The sequence below is a fragment of the Monodelphis domestica genome, chromosome 1, assembly GCF_027887165.1.
Source record: "Monodelphis domestica isolate mMonDom1 chromosome 1, mMonDom1.pri, whole genome shotgun sequence".
Classification (NCBI taxonomy): domain Eukaryota; kingdom Metazoa; phylum Chordata; class Mammalia; order Didelphimorphia; family Didelphidae; genus Monodelphis; species Monodelphis domestica.
In genome coordinates this window covers 54100257-54114971 of record NC_077227.1, presented here as the reverse complement: position 1 = coordinate 54114971, position 14715 = coordinate 54100257, and the positions used below count along the sequence as shown (strand labels likewise).

Below are 14715 nucleotides of genomic sequence, written 5' to 3'. Positions count from 1 at the left end.
CTCTATGGAGGCTGAGTCCCAAGCAAGCTTTTCTCCTTTGGGGATCTGCCTTTCTTTTCTTCCTCCTTGTTCTTAGTAGGAATCTTGGAGTGTGCTGGGTTTCAGTCTCTCTACCTTGGAGTAATATTCTATGCTCTCTTCTCATTAGAAGGCCTAGTATGTCTGAGTCTCCTCCCTTTACCCAAATGAATTTGTCTTAAATTAATTTTGTCTTAATGTCTTAAATTAAATGAAATTGTCTTAAAAAGTTGATTTGATGATAAATTTTGCCCTGGGCTCCAGAATCCTTGGGGCTTGAACTACTCATAAGTATCAAATGCCAACCTTTGATAAGTATATAAGAATATCTGTGTGTCTGTCTGTCTATCGATCTATCTATCTATCTATCTATCTATCTATCTATCTATCTATCTGTCTGTCTGTCTGTCTGTCTGTCCGTCCGTTTGTCCATCCATCCATCCATCCATCTATCCATCTATCTGTCCGTCTATCTATCTATCTATCTATCTATCTATCTATCTATCTATCTATCTATCTATCTATCTATCCATACATCTATCTATCTATCTATCTATCTATCTATCTATCTGTCCATTCATATCTATCTATAGATACTATGTATAGTGTAGAAGTTATCCTTTTCTATAATCTATAGATCTATAGATAGCTTTAATAAGAAACAGATTTATATACAAGGGTAATTTCCATCAATTCTTTTTCAGAGACAAGTGTTTATGGTACCCCAAAGCATGTTCTTTAGAAAGACCAGAGTGGGGTTAATTTCCACTGCTGCATGCATCCCCTCTCATAGTTCCAATTCTCATGTTTATGTGGATAGTTCTCATACCCTTATATTTAGCTCTTGGTCTCTCAAGTTCTGGGCATGAATTTTCAGCTGTTGACTAACCATTTTCAGTTGGTTGTCTTCTTTCTACTCCAAACTCAATGCCTCAAAGATAGAACCCACAATTGTCAATTGCAAAGCAGTCTCCCCACCTTCTTTATTTGTGTTGATGCTCAACCTCCCTGTCAACTAAGCTCCAAGCCTTAGAGTCATCTTTAGCTTTCCCCTTATCCTTGCACCCCATATATCCGGTCAGTTAACAAATTCTGTTAACTTAGGTCCCTTTCCCTCAAGTCCAACTGGTATCATCCTAGTAAAGTCACATCTCCAAATAGCATTTACAATTAGTACCCTTAATTTAACTTTTTTTATGTCTCATTTTTGTATATGCCTACATCGTGCCTGTCTTCCCAACTAGATTGTAAGCTTATTCAAGGTAGGGACAACATCTTATACCACCATGTAGTCCCCATAGCCTAACACAGAAGCTTCAGTTCAATCAAGCATTTATAAATGTATAAAGCACTACTCTAACCCTTAGCTATCTAAAGATACAATAAAAAAGAGCTCCTGCATTCCAAGGAGTTCGATTGCAGTTTTCTAGAATAGAATTTTACCTTGAACGTAGCTGGTGCTTAATAAATATTTTTTCAATGATTAAATTGTCACTTTATATTGGATTATTGCAAGGAGCTAACTAGTTTCCCTGGATTTAGTCTCAGAGCCACATTCACTCACATCAGCCTACAAAGCACTGTAAGAATAGATTTTCTAAAACTTTGTCTTTAAAAAAATGTCAATACCTGTTCTAAACACCTTCGGTTGCTTGCCTTTGGCTTGCTATTAAGCCCAACCCTCTTTTTTCTAACTTTGATGCTTCTATAATCTGGTGCCAATTTGTCTTCCTGATCATATCTCCTATAACTTTCAGATTAGTCCTTGAACTATTTATTGATCCCCAGGTCATGATTTGCTCCTTCCTAACTCTGAACTTTTGCTCCTATTTTCCCCCTTGCTAGACCTTCTCTACTCTCCATAACCAAATCATACACATGATTGAGGCTCAGTTCAAGTTCCACCTCCTCCAGGAAGACTTCCTTGACCATTGCAGCTCATCCCAGCCCCTTTGATCAATTCCTAAAGCATATATTGTCTGAACCAGACATTTGGTACTCATTATTTTCTTTCCCCATGCATATGTTTTGTCACCCTAACTAGATGGCAAGCGTCTTAAGGGTACGGATGGTGTCATATGTTTCTTTATATTTCCCAGAGACCCTTTTGCATGTCATCACACACTCTAAGTTTGTGTTGACTGAATGAATTTCACTGCAGAAATAGACCGAGCCTGCATAGGACCAAAGGTTGTTTTGCATGTGTCTGTTTTATGAATTTTCATTTGCAAATAATTTACCACCAAACAACCAGCTTACGTAGTCTATTCCAGGTGCTATACTTGAATATTTTTCATTATGATAGAACCTAGCAGCCGCTGCTTTGCACTTAGCCTTGAAAGGCTCCGGTCACCTTCATCAATGAGGCATCAGAGTAGGACTTTGAAGGGTACAGAGGACTGAATGAATGTTGAATACAAATGAGCTTTCAACCCTTAATCTTATTCTATTTTACATCTTGGACTCATTCACTAAATCTGAAAAATGAAAAAAAATTCAATTGAATTCAACAACCATTTATTAAAGTATATATTGTGTGGAGGGCATTGTGCTGGAAATTGGAGACATAAACATGAAAAACATCAAGGTCCCTGGCCTAAAGGGGTGTATGAGTCAGTAGAAGGGTGGCGTATAGACAGAAATAACTGTAATACAAATTAAGTTCCTAGGAGAGGCCAAGCCTGAGAGATTTAGAGGGTGAGCACTTCTCCCTGGGTGGGATCAGAGAAGACTTCATTGGAAGGTAGCATCTAAACTGGACCTTGCAGGACCAGCTAGATTTTCATAGGTAGAGATAAAATAGGGGACAGCGTGTTGGGGAGAAGCCATTCTATATTGGAGGCAAAAAACTGCAGAATTGGAGGCATAAATGCCATGCCCTTGGAGGTGTAAATGCCATGCCCTTAATTTGCTGGGAGTACAAACTCCATCTTTTGTAGGAGGCTCTCCTAGTAGCTTGAGCCTTCCTTTCTAAGGTTCCCTAGATTTATATCTTGTCTGTGCCCATTTATTTACATGCCGTCACTTCCTTAGTTGGTAAGCTCTCCAAGGTCTAGGAGTTTTTATCTTTATATCTCCAGGGCTTATTTTTTTTGTACCTGGCACAAATAGGCACTCAATAAATACCTGTTAATTGATTGAAACCAGTCTAGAAAGGTAGATGGGAGATAGATTATGGAAGGTCTTTACTCCAGGCTAAAGCATTTGTTTTATTTGGTAGATTACTGAAGGTTTATAAGCAGGAAAGATATGTGGACATTCCTGGTAGAGATGAGCATTGGTGTGAAAGATGGATTGGAATGGATGGGCAGCTGGAGGTAGGGAGAGGCTATTAAAATAGTAACAAGAAGAGGTAATGAGGGGTTGGATCAACGTATTGGGAGTGAACAAATACAAGGGATAGTTCGGAATCACGATCAACTAGATTTAGCACGTAGATAGTGAGAGAGTCAATGTTGACTCCAAAGTTTCATATCGGAAAGACTTGAAGAATGGTGGTGCCATTCTCCAGAATGAGGGAAATTAGGAGGGTCAGGTCTTTTTAGGGAATACAACACATTGGGTCCAATGAGACTAAGGTTTTGGTAAGACATCCAGGTGAATATGACTAGCAGATATTTGGAAAATTGGGATTCTAAGAGACAGCTTATAAGTAGGTCTCTAGATTTGATGACCTAGATACGTAGGTCATCGGCAAAGAGGTGATAATTGAAGCCACAGTGATGGATGAGGTTGCCAAAGAAGAAACATGTATGGAGACATAGACTAAGGGCAGAGTTTTGGGGATGCCCACATTTAGAAGATAGAAGGAAAAGAACCAGGCAAGGAGTATGAAGAGTAGTTGGAGAGGAAGGGAAACTTTTGTTGTTGATGTTTAGTCATTTCAATTATGTCCAACTCTTCATGACCATATTTGGATTTTTCTTGGCAAAGACACTGAAGTGGTCTGCCATTTCCTTCTCCAGCTCATTTTACAGATGAGAAAACTGAGGCAAACAGAGTGAAGCAGCTCACCCAGAATCACACAACTAGTAAATAAGGAGGCTAGATTTGAACTCAAGACAAGTCTTCTTACCCCCCAGCATCACCTAGCAGCTGCCCATAGGGAAACTAGCTGAGCAGTATCAGGAAAGCCAGAGAAAGAGAGGATATTAAGAAGGAAATTAGAGTCCATAATGTAAAATGTTGTCAAAAGATGAGAAAGGGCCACTATGCTGGCCCAGTTCTATGGCGTTATTTCATCTCTTTCCTATCAGTATTTTCTGCAGAGGAGATTACAGTTTTGAGGAGAAATAGCCAGAAGTTTGGCACCAGCTGGTCTTGATGCTTCATAAAATTATCTTCAACTAATTCATGAGTAAAGTCCTTAGGCTCAATCCAATGGAATGGGAGCTTCCTGAAGTTACAAACTTACCTGACTTTTGTGTTTATATCTACAGGACTTACCATGGCATCTGCCACTTAAAAAAAGAATAAAATTATATCTGTGGTTTCATTAGGGTAGGGAACTCTATATGGGGAGCTTGTTTTACCCAAGTACATGGTACCTTCTTTGAAAATTTAGTTTTGGAGAACTGCCTCAGACATTGAGAGATTAAGCGACTTGCCCAGGGTCACACAGCCAAAATACATCAGAATCAGTACTTGAACTCAAGTCTTCTTCACTCTGAGGTTGGCTCTCCATCCATGACCCCCTGTTGGCTCTGACATACACACTGAGCACATAGTTGGTTCTTAATAAATAAACCTGCCATCTATGATCCATCCTCCAAACTTCAAGTCCCTGGATCATTCCCACATAGCCTCCCTCCCTGAGGAACCTACCTCAACCACGGTGCCACAGGTCTTGAGGGAGAAATAAATATTGACATGGGTGCCATTGGATACCCCGCGGCAGGACGTGTTGGTTAGGAAGACCTCCAGACCCCCAACTAGGTCCTTTGGGATGTTTACTTCAATAGCATTTGACTGGCATCTCATAGGGACTGAAAGAAAGATGACAACCATCAGGCACAGTCAGAAAACCTATGCAAGGACTAGGGGAAAGGAAGACCCTGAGAGGAAAGAGTTTTGTCTTGGGGGCACTTGAGTTTTAGACAACCCAAGACTTTGCTTGTGTGTGTTATTGTTTTCCGTCAAAGACCTCAGAGGAAGCCAGTGAATATAACCCGAGTTCTTGCTTCTGGGACTGCATTTCTGAAATATTCTGTTCTTGTTGTTCTAGGGGGAACATTTATTCTGGAATTTGAAAATATTCCATCCTCAGCTCTCTTCCAAAGATAGGGCCAGCATAAGCCATGACTTGAAGCCTTAAAGGATTAATATTCATCCCATAAAGTCAATTTATTAGCAAAGCAAGAGAAGTATTCTTCTCTGTAGGTTTAAACTGCCTTAGCAAACTGCCTTGGCTCTCTTTTTCATTATTGCCCCATAAAACAGGCATTATTGGTATGGTTTGGGAAAGTTCCAGATTGTCGTTGCTTGGCTTAGTAAGCAATAAACTATCGATAAATTTCATTTTCAAATATTGCTTTGTCTATAAGGTACAATGACTTTCCTCCTCCTCCCAGCTCGGGTGCCAAAGTTCTCTCTGATGAAGATCAAGACAATCCCAACTTACAATAAAAAGTTATAATAATAAATATGGAGAGACCACATTCCATGCATGGAGAAGTAAGTAGTCTGTGGAGGATCAAACAATAGATGTTGTTGTACCTAGTTGGAGAATCATTTGTCTGTGTGAGGTCTTCTCTTCCTTATTTCGTTGTTAGTAAAATAAATATTGGGTAGGTGTTTGGGGAATTGTATGTTTATTATCAAAATAATAACATGGCCCACAAAGTAGGGCCACATAATCACAACATAATCCAGGAGTGAAAATATTGAAGTAGTAAGTCAGGAGACTTTGGTTTCTCTGCGAGGCAGAGAATATATTATAGGATCATCAGTTTTGTTCTAGAATGGACCTTGGAGGTCATCTAACCCGATCTCATCTTAGACATGAGATCATTGAAGCCCAGAAAAAGAAATGGGCCAAAGTCAATTATAATTTGCAAGTAGAAAAAACACGATTGGACTCAAATCTTTTAATACAAGATTTAAAGGTTTTTGTTTTTTTTTCCAGTCTACCTACACATAGAACCAGGCACTATGGCTCATTTTCTATGACATAGGAACAGTGATCTGCAAATATCCCACAAGTTACAGTCCTAGAACATTGCCTAAGTCCTAGAACAAGTGCTTAAGAAGTGACTTGTCCAGGATTACAGTCAGGATGCGGCAGAGGTGGGACTTGAATCCAAGTGGTCCTGCCTCAGACTCTGCCTCTCTAGCCTCTCATCATCATTACTTAAAATGGTAATCAAAGCTATGGAAACAAAATAAGAATACATTGAAGGAATGATGCGAAAGAGCTATAAATCTCCTGTAATGTTTCTTACAAAAGTTCTTGGGTTCAGGAATATGCTGTACTCAGGGGGGCTTCTATTAAAGGGAGACCAGGGTGAGAAGACCAGGCGGGCAGCGAGTTCATGAAAGGAAAAGGATATTAGGCAACTGTCAGTAAAGTCTGGGTCATAGCCCAAGACCTACCTTGGCAAGTGTGATTGTCTCCAGATAGCACCAACCCTCGAGGGCACTCGCATTGATAAGTTGTTCCATATCCAAGGCAGGAATGGCTGCAGCCACCATTTTTGTTTTGACAACCCTTGATGTCTGCAACAGAAGTAGAAAAGGCAAGTGGACCAATTATGCCACCCAAAGAACTTTCTGACCTGGGAAAATCATACTAGAATAAAACTCTTACAAGATCTGGGGTTTGGACCTATGATTTCTTCAGTTTAGGGAACTTCCAGTGTGTAAGCTCCCTTCACTGATGCAAATCAATTGTCATAAGATTATGACAATGGATTAGCTCCAGAAAGAGCCTGAAAGGTCACCTAGGAATATAGTAGTAATAATAATAAAAATTAATAAATAAAATAATTAAATAAAATAAATAACTGATGATAATAATAATAAATAATCACAAAATTTTAAAAAATAATAAAAAGTGTTTAACATATATTATTTGTTCCTTAGAACAACCCTTGGAGGTAGATGCCATTATTATCCCTAATTTGAAGGTGAGGAAAGTGAGAATAAAGAGTGAAGTGACTTGTCTATAATCATACTACTAGCATGTGTCAGAGGCAGGATTAGAATTCAGGTTTTCAATATCAGCTCTCCATTCATTAATGTAGTACTTCCTTTTTAGGCTACTATTGCTCATTATACCCTAGTTGGTACCGTTTGCTTGTTGAAATTTAATCAGGGAAGAATACATTTCTGATAATATTTCTGGATTTCCTTCCCCCCCCCCCCAACAAAATGGAATTTTACTGAACAAATGAAGTGGTAAAGCCAAGCTTTGTGGAAAATAGAGCCTCAGCCAATGTCAATTGATGGAACATTCCCTTCATCCTGTTTGAAAACTCAAAGAGCAGGACTGAATATTGAAAGAATCTCTTATTCTGACTGTCAGGATACAAATTCAACTAGACGAGATGTTGGCTGCTCTTGCACATTGGGTTCATTGTCCATTGGTCCATTATTGGAGGCTCTTGGGAGCTCTGAACTCGTGTGCTCAAGTTAATGCTTTCTATGATAATAACCCACTACGAAAGCAGAGCCAGAAAAATGAAATAAAAAAACATTAAGACAGTTTGCTCAAAAAAGCTTTTACTCGCATTTCCTTTATAGGGAAGATTCAAGACCACTAAGGTTCTCAAGTGAAAATGTTCTTCCCAAGAAAATGAACATAATTTCAGTTTGTAGCCTTCAGACTGCAAACCTTGCTGTTATTAAACTTCCAGAGAACAGTAAAAATGCTTAGGTACCAGAAAGCATATGAGGAGACTGGAAAGGGCAGATGAAAAGAAAGTGCTAATTTATGACTCGGAACTTCCTGATACAGCTAGGTACATCTGTCTTTCCGGGCAGCTAGGTGGTGCAGTGGATAGAGTGCCAAGTCTGAAGTTAGGAATATCCAAGTTCAAATATGCCCTCAGAAACTTACAAGCTGTATGATCCTGGACAAGTCATTTGACTCTGCCTCAGTTTCCTCATCTATAAAATGAACTAAAAAAAGGAAATGGCAAATCACTCCAGTTTCTTTGCCAATAAAATCCCAAATGGGGTCATGAAGAGTTGGACACAACTGAAATGATGGAGCAATAATAATCATATATCTTCTGAGGATGAAAGGAGATCCAATAATTTGAAATATTGATGAACTTAAAGCATTTGCATTCCATTTTAGAAACAGAGCCATTAGTAGGTCATCTTGCACACTGAATAAATTCACTTGTGAGGTTGAGATTTGGGAACAGTGGCTAATCACATGGGTGAAATTCAAAGGGGAAGGCAGGTCCAGGGAGAGGAGTGTCACTGCAACAGGACCCTGGAATGGTCCTTCGTAAGGAAGATATGATGCACAGGACGGGCAGACAAAGAACCACCAGGTTGGGGCACTGGTCTTTGTAATACTACAGGGAGGAAGCTTGCCTTCTTCTCATAGAGGAATTTGGTCTCTCTGGATGCTGGGCCACTGGGGCAAAGCCTGGATCACTCCTACTGAAATCTTCTCTGGTGATATAAGATATCCAACTAAGAAAGCTGGATCAAAAGAAAATATGCTCAACTGAAGACTAAAACTGTTGCCATTTCTAACCGTAGCAGATAATAATAATATATTAATAAATATTATTATAATAAAAATAAATATTTATAAATAATAATAAAAAATAAAAATATTCTCTTTGGACAAGTTTTTCCTCCCAGGAGGAGACAATGAAAGGAATTGTTTTCATGTTACAGATCATAGATTTAGAGCTGGAAAGGATCCTAGAGACCCTTGAATTCAAACCTCTCATTTTAGAGACAAGAAAACTGAGGCTGAGAGGTTAAGTGACTTTCCTGGGTCAGCACAGCCAGTAAGTAGTTGAGAAACATTGATGTCAGGTCTTCATGAGTCCAAGTCCCAGAACCACAAGGTTGCCTCAAAACCCAGGCTCATTGGAAGCATCTTCTTGCCTTGGGATCTAGAAGGGGTCCTTCCTCGGTGAGAATATCATTTTAAGTGCTCACGGAAGAGCAAAAGTTGCCTTGTGATTTCAACTATTTCTTGTATGATGACTGCATAAAATATAGTTTCTCTTAAATATTAATAAATTAACTTAGGATACATCAATCTGTGAAACTTTGAGTGAATAAACTCAAGGCAATCCAGTTTATGAAGTTATAAATTTAATAGATAAAGGTAATCCTTTGGCATTTGAAACCCATGGGGGGGGCGGGGAAAGATGTCTGTCTAATTGTATAAGAGATAATGTGGCATAGGAGGTGAAGAGCTATTCTTGGACTTAAGAAGATCCAAGTTTAATTTCTGCATCTGAAGTTAGGTGAGACACTTAAACTCTTTCAGTAACCCCTCTTGACCTAAGTAGGTGTCCAAGATGATATATTACAAATGAATTCCCAAGTTGTATTTGTGGAAGATTGGGAGTTCCCTACACTGATGAAATCACAGGTTTACACAAATAAGGATTATTAATTGGTTGTCTTCAAGTAGGAGAAAAATATAAAAAATCAATATAAAGAAGATTTCCTTTCCATATTCCTTTCACTAGGAATGTCTCTGTTTCCGTTGAGGAAATCTTCTTCTAGATGATACTCTCTAACTGTAGGTACTCCTCTGTTCAGCTGTGGGCCCTCTTCTCTTCTCCCTCCATACTGATTCACCTGGTGATCTCATCCACTTCCATGGATTTAATTACCATTTCTATGCTGTTGACCTCTAATCTTGAATCTCCATCCTCCTTTCAGACATTTCACACTCAACATGTCCAAAACTGACCTCTACCAAATAATCCTCCCCACCTCTTACTTTCCTTATTACTATAGAGGACACCATTCCCCCAGACCTCAAGCTCCCAACTTGGAAGTCATCTTGGATTTCTCACTATCTCCCACCATCCTCCCCCTGCCCATTATCCAAGATGGTGCCAAGGCATGTCGATTTCACCTTTGTATCCTCTAACGCAGGACCTCATAATCTCACACCTGATCTATTGCAATAGCCTTCTATGGGGTTTGCTTGCCTGAAGTGTCTCTCCACTGCAATCCATCCTCAATTTAGCCATTAAAGTGATTTTCCTTAGTCCAATCATATTACCCTTCTATTAAAAAAACTCCACTGACTCCCTGTTGCCTCCAGGAGTAAAAACAAAATTCCGTTTGACATTCAAAGCCCTTCATCACCTAGCCCCCTCCTGCCTTTCCAGATATCTTATATCTTAATCCCTAACATGCAATCTTCAAATCAGTGACATTGGCCTCCTGGATGTTCCATGAAGAAGACTGTCTCGTAGGCATTTTCTCTGGGTGTCCCCCATGCTTTGAATTCACTCCCTCCTCTGCTTCAATTACTGACCTCCCTGGATTCTTTTAAAGAATATTTCCTTTAAGTTTCAGCTAAAATCCAATTTTTTTTTTACTGTGAGTTTTCTATAATTTCTCCTAATCCTAATGCCTTCCTTCTAAAAATTATTTTCTATTCATCCTATATGTAGTTTGCTTCATATATGTTTGTTTACATGTTGTCTCCCCACTAGACTATAAGCTCCTTGATGGTAGGAACTGTCTTTTGCTTCTTTTTTGGATCCTCAGAGCTTAGCATAGAGTAGGCATTTAGTAGTATTGATTGATTGAATGGTCCTGGGCAAGTCATTTCATTGTTTTGAGCTGCTCATGGGGGCAGCTGGGTAGCTTAGTGGATGGAGAGCCAGGCCTATAGATGGGAGGTCCTAGGTTCAAATCTGGCCTCAGACACTTACCAGCTGTGTGACCCTGGGCAAGTCACTTGACCCCTATTGCCTATCCCTTACCACTCTTCTGCCTTGGAGCCAATACACAGTATTGACTCCAAGACGGAAGGTAAGAGTTTAAAAAAAAAACAAGGAGCTGCTCATGGAAGAAGGATCAGATGTATTCTTGGCCTCAGAGGTGAAAATTGCAAGGAGGAAATTTATATCAGGAAAAATGTCCTAATTAGATCTCTCCATAAGTAGAATGAACCGCCTTGGGAGCTAATGGTTTCTCCCTTGCTGGAGGGAGAGAATTGGGTATCAACTTAGTGGTCTATTTTAATAGGAATCTTTTGGGGGTTCAGGTTAAACTAAATGGCAGCCGAGGACCATTTCAACTCTAAAATTCTATGATTCAGTGTGCCTCCTTTTCCTCATGTAAAATAAGAAGATTGGACTAGATGAATTCTCGAGGCCCTTTTCTTTAGAAAAATGCCAATGGCAAATTTTAATATTCACCAAGTTCTAATTCCAAATACTCTCATCTTTGAAGAAATTCCCCTAACATGGTCTAAGGGATTAATGGAGTCTATTAGTTAGGAAGGTTATAGAAGCATCTCGCTTCAGGTTTGAACCTCATGGTCTCATTCAATCTCATGATTCCATGATTGGAGAGCTCCAGCAACTGAGAGAAATAAGTTTCCAATGGGCTAGTTGTAGTTGTACCACCAGGAGCCAGGTCACAGAAGGCCAACAAAGAGGAAAATAAATCCCAAGCAGGAACTCTACAAAGTTTTCCTTTTAAATCCAACCAAAATGTTCCCCACTAATGGATGACACAGCTGAGAGGAGTCTGATGAATGGACTGCATGTTCAGCCAATAAACTAATCACAAATAATTAGAAATGCTCCTCTGGTGCTTCCTTTTGAATTAATTGTCTCCTGCAGGGCTCAACTATGCAAAGATTATGCAGAAAATAAAGAAGATTGAGGAAGAATCCAGGCCATTACACTTATTGCAATAAAATTCTAAATAAATTGAGCCTTGTTCTTAGAGGCAGCACAGAATCACTACTTCAGTAGTTAATGCATCTTTTATCTCAGATTTTCAAATATTCCTATCTGAATCAATCTTGGGTCTTTCTGAGCTGATGTAATTTAATACAAGGAGGCCCAATGGAGCTCATGGAAAAACACAACTCCCATTTCTATGGCCCTTTCCTTTCCTCCCTGCAACTCTACCCAACTGTTATTCTCATTCCTAATTTACAAATGAGGAAATCAGGACATGGAATGATAAAAATTTGCCTAAGGTAAGTTAACAGTAGAATTCAAACCTAGGTCTCTCCTGCCTCCAGATCCAATACTCATTGTAGTTCACCATCTAAAAGTTGCCCTTTAGGTGTAAGTATAGGTACTGGCTATCTTCATCCCTCTGTAAATGAAGAGCTGTGTTATGTATGCTACAAGGGCTGTTAGCCTTGGAATTCAGTCTAGTGTTCTGCCTTAATAAGAATCCATCTTCTCATGAAAACATGGAGGATCTGTGACATTAGGAGAGTCATCTGTGTCCTATACCACCAGAATTAACAATGGAGTAATACAGTAAAACAGAAGTGGCAATTTTAACAAATGTAATTGTGGCACAGTGGATAGAGTATCAGATCTGGAATCAGGAAGATTCATCTTTCTGAGTTCAAATCTGGCTTCATCTACTAGCTATGTGACCCTGGTCAAATTGCTTAATCTTGTTTGCCTCAGATTCCTGGAGAAGGAAATGGCAAACCACTCCCATATTTTTGCCAAGGAAACCCCAAATGGGGTCATGAAGAGTAGGACACAACTGAAAATAACTACATAATAGCAAAACTACCTGTTACAGGAAAGGAAAGGCATCCTGGAGGGGAAAAGCCATTAGAATTTTATGAACTAAAGTCTTTTTCATTATTACTGCAAAGCATTGTGGATTTATTATTGCTCGATTGCATAAAATGTATGCACCATTTCTGATCTTAAAAAGAAGAATTTATGTCATGTTACTTTTCCAGGATGTGAAATCAATGGATAACTGACTTTGCATGAACTTAAAATTTTTAAAATTATATTAAATATGTTTTAATTTGACCTTTGCAACAACCTGTAGATGCTATTTTTAAAAAAAAATTACCCTTTTAGACAGATGAGACAAAGATATTTGCTCCTGATCACACAGCTAGTGAGTGTTAGAAGTGGGATTTGAATCCAGATTTTCTTAACTCCAGGTCTAACACTCCATCTAATCCAAATGGACAGTTACACTCCATGCTAGAGTTCCCTTACTGTCCTGAGGAATGGAGAAGCAGTCAATGCTGTTCTATTTCTTGGTATCCATTTCCACCGCTAATCCTGACCATTAGGTTGAATTTCTTCTTCCCCGTTCTCACCTTCACAGGTTTTGCCATCACTTCCCAGCACACGTCCAACCCCACATTCACAGCGGTAGGAGTTCTTCAGATTTACACAAATCTCACTGCAGCCACCGTTGTTTTGTTCACACTCATTTTCATCTGTGGAGCAGAAATTATCCAAGAAATGGTGAGAGTAATTGATGAGGGGAGAGGACAGCTTCTAACACACAGCATAGCCTGAGTGCATTCCAGGGAAACTCTACCCTCTTGGAAGAACCATTCCATTCACCTGGATGAAACCAGTATGCCTTCTATCACTTTGAACATTCCACGGTGGTCCGAGATACCTTTCCCTGCCCTGTACACAGCAGTCAGGTCCCCAGTCTAGCTTTTCTCTGCTAAAATGTAGAGGAGTAATTAGGCTACTAGCCAATTCTCTCCAATCAGATGCAGTGCAAATTGTAGGACTTGCAGGTATTTTTGTAGGTCAGGATATGCTTCCAGTTTGTAGTAGAGGTATACCTCGTATATTCAAAACGCGCCTTCCGGAAAAACTGTAAGTCCCCCATCTTGAGGAAAAAAAGCCCAACCTTTTCTTCACTGTTATCCCTCCAGGGTATCAACCTATAACTTTTCTATCCTTTTAACTGTTACACTTTTAGAAAGAAAGTCTGCCTGTATTCCCTCCACTTCCATTTCTCTGCTCCTTGCAATATGGCTTCTGACCCTGCTTCTACTGAAACTGTCCTTTCTAATTCCCAAAGCCAGTGGCCTTTTTTCGTCTTCATTTTCCTTGATCTTGCACCACTGAGGCTCCTTAATATTCTCTCCATATTTGGCTTCTGTGCCACTGCTCCTTCTTGGTTCCCCAGGCTAGTTTATTATCTACCTTCTAGGCTTCAAGGTTCTGTTCTTGACATTCTTCTTTCTCTGAACTCTCTCCTTCATCTCCTCTACTCCAACGACTTTACTCATCACCTTCATGCAGATAACTCCCAAAGCTAACACTTAGCCCTGATCTCTTTCCTTTAGGCCCAGATATCTGACATATCCCTTTACCTGGTTGTCCTTTTTGATCTTCACCCTCAATATATGCAAAACCGAACTCACTTTTGCTTTCCTAAATCTGACCTTCTTCCTAACCTTCCTATTTCTGTTGATGAACCACCATTATGCTTCCAGTCATGCTTGGAGTCATCCAATTGACTACATCCATTCTCTCACCTTCTATAGTCAAGTAATTCCTGGGAGTGCGGGGAGGGGTGGTGAAGTACAGCTGGGTGGCTCAGTGGATTGAGAGTCAGAGCTAGAGTTGGGAGGTCCTGAGTTCAAATCTGGCCTCACACACTTCCTAGCTGTGTGACCCTGGGCAAGTCACTTAACCCCCACTGCCTAGCCCCTACTGCTCTTCTGCCTTAGAACCAACACATAGTTCTGACTGACTGAGTCAATGACAAAAGGTAAGA

At 39.7% G+C, this 14715-nt stretch overlaps 1 protein-coding gene across 1 annotated transcript in view; it reads right to left on the bottom strand.

Moving 5' to 3' along the window:
- Positions 1-14715, bottom strand: part of OIT3 (oncoprotein induced transcript 3) — a 41028-nt gene that overhangs the window by 13903 nt on the left and 12410 nt on the right. The window contains exons 4-6 of the mRNA XM_001363465.5: positions 13286-13408; positions 6610-6732; positions 4843-5003 (exon numbers count right to left, since the gene is read on the bottom strand). Of these exons, the coding sequence (XP_001363502.4) occupies positions 4843-5003; positions 6610-6732; positions 13286-13408 (407 nt within the window). The remainder of the gene's footprint in view (positions 1-4842; positions 5004-6609; positions 6733-13285; positions 13409-14715) is intronic.